General features: G+C 58.2%; 1 protein-coding gene across 1 annotated transcript; it reads right to left on the bottom strand.

Moving 5' to 3' along the window:
- Positions 1-2,906: 2,906 nt before the first annotated feature.
- Positions 2,907-5,604, bottom strand: NUDT16 (nudix hydrolase 16). The gene is made up of 3 exons (XM_057545520.1): positions 5,414-5,604; positions 5,050-5,319; positions 2,907-4,289 (listed from the first exon to the last, which is right to left on the bottom strand). The coding sequence occupies exons 1-3, from the start codon at positions 5,549-5,551 to the stop codon at positions 4,110-4,112; spliced, it is 588 nt and encodes a 195-aa protein (XP_057401503.1). The 5' UTR covers positions 5,552-5,604; the 3' UTR covers positions 2,907-4,109.
- Positions 5,605-6,232: the final 628 nt, after the last annotated feature.

Raw genomic sequence — 6,232 nt, 5'->3', positions numbered from 1 at the left:
AGAACTGAGAAGTGCGAGCATCTTGCTGACTCTGCTGAGAAAGGCAGAAATAGGTGTTTGGGGGGATGCAGCCGGGGCCACTCACCTCCCATGAAACAAAATGCGAGAGGGGCCAGCATCAGGTGGAGACCGTGCTGGGTAAGTGCTGCCTGCTTTACCCTCCCCACAGGAACCACAAACCCAGTGGCTCAGAGGAGGAAGAGGTCAGGTGCTGGCTGAGTCACCACCGCAGTTAATGGGGTCAAGGATTCCACGGAGCTGCCCGGCTTCTCTCTCCCCTTGATGACTGGTTTCTCCAGGCCAAGCGGTTTCCTCATACTGCAGCAGGAAGGTACTGGATAAGAGGGGCGAGACCAGAGGCAGGTGTGCCTGCCTGCAGAAGGGAAGATGAGGCAGGCGAAACGAACACAAGCCACAGAAAGATGAACACTCTAGGGGGGCTGGCTGAGACGGCACCCTCTCACTGGGAGAGTGCGTGTGGGGGTGATACAGGGGAGCCATGGGCTGTCCCCCTCAACAATCCCCAGAGCCAAAAAATAAGAAGATTTAGTAGAAACAAAAAGGCAAGCTGACGACTGCACTGCCAGGAGGCTCTGACGTGCGGGGACAGCCCAGCAGTAAGATGCAGTCTGTAAGGGCTGTGAAAAAGTGTGCGCGGCTGGGCCCCGGGCCGGGTCTGCACAGGCCCAGCTCCAGGTAACGTAAGCAGTGCCATCACTCTGATCCCGCTCTGCCGCAGGGTCCTTGCCTCCTCACAGGGATGAGCGAGGGCTGCGGGACACACAGCACAGATGGAGTGGGTGCAGGCTGTGCCCTGGGAGGCTCTCAGGCATCCCTTCCCCCGGCCTGCCTACCTGGGGAGCTGACGGAGGGTCAGGGCCAGGTTAGGAGACAAAGGACAGAGTCGGCCACCTCTCCAGGCACCTACCTGATCTCCACAGCTGCTCCCACCCCCACCGCTTCAAAGGCCAAGAGCTGCCACCCGTCCCCACCCACCCCTTCTTCACAGCCCTCTCGCCCAGGGCTCCTGCCCTGTCAACGCCCTCCTTCCCCTCCTGGAGCCTCGCTGAGGACTTGGCTAGTAGCTCACACCACCTTCTCCAGCAGCCGTCAGTTTCTGGCTTCATCACATGGACCTTGACTTTCCCATGATGGCTCCACCTCAGCTTCAGAAACACCCTCTCTGGCTCAAGTACCCCTCCCCACCCACCGCAGCCCATGCTGGAGTCCTACCTCACCAAGACCTCCAGTTCACTAACCCTTCCGGGGTCACCTCCTGCCTTCAATTCCCGTCTTATTCAGATTAAACCTTACACCCCACAGTCCAGCATTACATCTCCTCTAATCTCAGCCCCCTTGCCCCTCCTCCCTTGTGCTCTGCCTCAGTGACCTCGTCCCACCTGAACGCAGCTGTGGGGGAAACACGTGTGTGTGTGTGTGTACACCGCCCCCCCCCAAGATGTGGTACATCTAAGCGCCTAGATCCTGGTCTCATAGCTCAGCCCTGCCTGCCCTTCTGCGTTTCTGTAATCGACTTGCTTTCCCAGGTGCGGATGAAGGACTGCCTCACGCCCTCTGACAGCATCCTCCACCCACGTCCAGCCGACGGTCTCACGTCCTTTCACCAGGAAGAGATTACAGCTCCTTCAGCCCACCACTAATTGAGCCCCTCCTCCTCTATACTTTCCCCTCCTCTTCTTGAGCCCATTGTGTTGCAGGACTGGCTGTCCTCCTCTCAGAGGGCTCAGCCCGCCTCCTTTTTCACGACTGTGCCCCTTCAGGAACCCTCTCTCCACTCTCCACCTTGACTGTTCCCATCGACACCCAGGCTCTCCCACTGCAAACCCTCCCTGACCTGACAGCCCTCTCCAGTTCTCGCCCCATTTCTCACACCCTCTGGACCTGCTTCTCACTGTCCACCCCACCACCACCTACTCACTCAACCAACGCCCACCCCTTCCTGAAACGGCTCCCCTCCAGGTCATCCAAGACTCCACGCTAAGAAATCCAAGAGACAGTTCTGCCCTCCTTTCACTGAAACACTCATGAGAGCTTGGCATGTCCACCCTCTTCAAGCAGCTTCCTCTCAACTCCTTGTCCTCCTGAACGTGTCCTGCTCCCCCAACCAGACTTTCAGGGCTGGGCTCCCTTAGGGCCCCGTCCTGAGTCTTCTTCTCTTTTCTCTCTCCCTGGATGACCCCATCCAGTCTGAAGTATTGCCACACCATTTTTATGTGGATGACTCACAAATTTAGGTCGCAACACCTCCAAAATGACCTTGATTCCATCCCCTCCAAAAGCCTGTGTGGTCTCCCTTCCAGCTTTGCCAGGCTTTCCCTTCATCCATAAGTTGAACACCTTAAGGCACCAGCTGAAAACTCACCCTTGAGTCCTCTCTCTCCTCACCCCACCCTCTAGCCAGCCCATCAGAGGGCCTGTCAATGCCGCCACCACCATCTCTCAAGGGCTCCCACTTCTCTCCACCTCCTCTGCCATCCAGGCCCAGATCAGCACCACCTCCCACTTCCCCTCCTACCCGCTTCCAGTCCGTGCTCTACACACCTTGCCCCGACCATGGCCTGTAAGGCTCTGTACCATCTGGCTCCTGCTTCACCTCCCCTTGCTTACTTTAGTCTAATTACACTGGCCTTTTGCTGCAAATTCTCTGCTTCCCCTTACCCCCCGCTGCCACCCCCAATTGAGAAATGGAGTCTCACTCCCTACCTTTGTTCTGGGATAATTTGCCAAGATTCGTTCCCAGAGCCTTAACACATGCTTCTCCCTGGAACACCCAGAATCCTCTCCCCACACTCCTCCCTGGCTGTCCTTTCCATCCTTCAGCCTAAATGCTCTTCACAAAGGCCCTTCTGGACCACCTCAACTAAAAGTGAAAGATACCAAGGTGGGACCTGTAGCAATCCTTTATTTCCTTCTTAACACGGACATAAATAAAACAAGTAAATAAGCATCATAATTTAATTAATCTTATCTTCCTTTCTAGAGCAGTGGTTGGCAAACTGTGGCCCACAGGCTGGCCACATCCCTTTTTAAATGGTTTTATTGGAACACAGCCACACCCACTGATTTATGTATTGTCCACTGCTACTTCTGACTTGGCAGAGTTACGCAGTTGCTACAAACACCATGTGCCCCACCAAACCTAAAATATTTACCATTTGGCCCTTTAAGAAAAAGTTTCCTGGCCACACGGAGAGCAGTCTATGGCTCTCACATCCCTAGATCACCAATATCTCATACAGCTAATTTGTTGAAGGAATTGAAGGGCTTTGAGGCCCGGCTATAAGCCCTTCTTTACTGGGAGACTCTTTTTTGTTGGGGCAGGTCTAGATCAGGGCTGGGCCAGCTCCCTTCACTGTCCCCAGAGTCTAAGGGATCCCAAGTGAAGGGATCCCTTAGATTTCTGGAGGAAATGCACCAGAACCCAGGAGTCTCAAGTCCAAGGTCAGTCCAAGGAGGCCAAACCTTTTCCTCACCCCTTCTACCCAGTTTCAGAAGAGGGCAGGGGGTAGGTTAGGGCCCTCTACCACCCTTTCGGGGGGATACTGCTCTGGCCAACCCCCAGGCAAGGATGCAACTACTTTCAGGGGGAAAATGGGTCCTCTGCTTCTCTGTCCTCCCCAACAACCATGGGCTGGGCTAGACCCTGGGAACAGCCATGTAGGAGTGTGGGGAGAGACCCTCCCTGGTTCAGAAGCTCCTCCCCAGCAAGGAGATGGGTATGGCGACAAGCTACGCCCCACACGTGCCACTTCCTGCTTAAACTGGACATGGCGAGGGATGGGGGAGGCATCAGCTTGTGTGTGAGTGCGTGTCTGGGGGTCACTAGGCTGTGTGTGTGTGCACATGTACAGGGAAGAGGCAGGCTCTGTGAATCTGTCAGGGCGCCCAGGATGAGCTGCGGACTTTTGCCACTGACGCCATGAGTCACCACGGTCTGCTCAGAACACACTACATACCTTTCCCTTTTAATCTGTTATCATCTATCAGGCCCAGGCCCAGAGGAGAAAACATCCCCTTTTTCCTCCCTCCCTCCCCAGTACAAAGCCCCTGATCTCAGGCAGGTTCCATGGGTTCGTGGAGGGCAGCCTCTAGGGACGAGCTGAGAACTTAAGGCGTGCGAAAGAGCCAGGTTCCAGCAGTCCGAGGTTCTGGAGGGCTTCCAGCAGCTGTTCCCGTGCATTTCCAATAAAGGTGTTCTCCAGGAAGGCAGGCAGGCCTCCCACACCATCCCGCAGGGTGTACAGGGGCACCCGTACCAGGCCCAGCACCTGGAAAAGAAAGGAGACATGAGACTCTGGGAACGCAGGGAGCTCGTCCCAGCCAGATCTTTCTAGATCAGCAGTCTCACCCCTTTATCAGTCCAGCAGAACCAGGCCTGAGGATGCACACCTCTATGGCCCTAGAGGGCCCAGGTCTTTGCAGACAAATGACCCAGGTCATGCTCTCCAGCTCCGCAAAAGCTAACCCTTCCCACATCACTGTAGTGGCTCCTGCCTCCGGGATGCACCCTGGGCCCTACGCCAGTAGTCCTCAAAACGTGGTCCCCGGAGCAGCCGCATCAGCACCATTTAGGAACTTTTGAAACATGCAGTTCTCAGGTCCTTCTACCCCTCCCCCACTGAGCCGGCAATTCTGGGAGTGGGGCCAGTAATCAGCTTTAATAAGCCTCCCAGATGATTCTGATACCCGCCAAAGTTTGAGAACCATCGCCATACACAATGTCCCCCTCTCCCCTCGCCTAAGTGCCAGGGTTTTCCCACAAAACATCAGGCCACTTCTCCTACGCAAGAAAAACAGGGGACTAAGGTACAATGCCTGCCACTACCAAGGGGGAGTAGAAGAGTAACTTGGGTGGGTGTGTTCTACAAAGACAACTGTAGAGGCTTGTGAAGTGGGGAGGGGGTTAGATCTCTGCAGGGAGACCAGGTTGGCTGCAACTAGTCACCCAGACCCCAACTACACGAGGAAACTTCGGGACAGGCCTTCGGGAGCTGGAGGACGCGGGGTGGGCTCCTGGGCTGGCCCCACCTCCAGCCCGTGGTCCCGGGCGCGCGGCGCGCCCATCTCCACCGCAGTCAGCTGCTCCAGGGTCAGGCACTTTGCGTAGAAGTGCGCCACGACGCGCGGCCGGGACCCGGCGTGCGAGCTGCGGTAATCGGCACGCTCCACGCGGAAAGAGGCCGTGGCCTCGCCCAGTTCCTCGCCCAGCTCGCGGTTCAGCCCGGCCTCCAGGCTGCCGTCCCGCAAGTCCACGAAGCCGCCGGGGAAGCCCAGGCGCCCGTCAAAGCGCATCTGCATCTGCGGGAGAGGGAAGCGGAGATGGCCGGGGGCGCCCAAGGCGGCGTGGCCGCGGGGCGGGGGCGGGCGGTGGCCGGGCGCGCCCCTTCCTCACCAGCACGGCGTAGCGCAGCGGGATGCGGCCGAAGAGCAGCCCCGGGTCCGGCGCGTAGAGCAGCGCGTGGCACGCGTGCCGCCAGCCCGGCCCCAGCTGCAAGGCCTCCCCCAACTCCAGCCTGCGCATCCCGGCCATGACCGGACCTCCCAGCTCGGCTGTCCAGGGGGCCGACGTGGGTAGCGGGCGGGGCGGCCAGGACCAATCCCTGCAGGGCCCGGCGGCCAGGACCAATCCCTGCAGGGCCTGAGGCGGGACGCGGCCGTGGGCCCGGGCGGCAGCCAATCAGAACGGGGCGCGGCGGCGGGTGTCCGGCCCCGGGAAGCCTAGGGCCAAATGGGACCTGGGGGAAGTTGGCCTTGGCACTGGCAAGGCTGCAGGCGTGGCCAGGTCCTGGACGCGGCGGGAGACCGTTAATAGTGCTGACGTCACAGTCTAGCTCCAGGGGACTTCCCCAGCCGGTTGGGAGAGCTGGGTCATGCGAAGAGGTTTGCAGGCTGGTAGAGTTTAATTATCGAATTAAGGACGCGTCCTGGGAGCCACACCTAGTTGGTCTGGATGGTTCACGAAGCCCGGGGCCTAGGGTGGGGTAAGGGTTAGCAGAGTTGGCTTCCGAGCCGCGGCCTTGCCTGGGTGGTGGGAACAGAGGAGCAATGGGTGTCAGAGCCATCCTGAGGGTGACACTGCGGGGACTCAGTAGCTGATTGAGTGTCGGGGGGACTTTGCCAGGATGACGTCAGGGTGGATGGCGCCGTCACTTTCTGGGATGGGGACAGTGTAGTTCTGAAATTGAGGGTGGCAATAGGTGGTGGATAGGAT

This window comes from Balaenoptera acutorostrata, chromosome 4 (genome assembly GCF_949987535.1).
Source record: "Balaenoptera acutorostrata chromosome 4, mBalAcu1.1, whole genome shotgun sequence".
NCBI classification, from domain to species: Eukaryota; Metazoa; Chordata; class Mammalia; order Artiodactyla; family Balaenopteridae; genus Balaenoptera; species Balaenoptera acutorostrata.
Note: the sequence above shows the minus strand (reverse complement) of the source record. Positions and strands in the feature narration are given on the sequence as shown.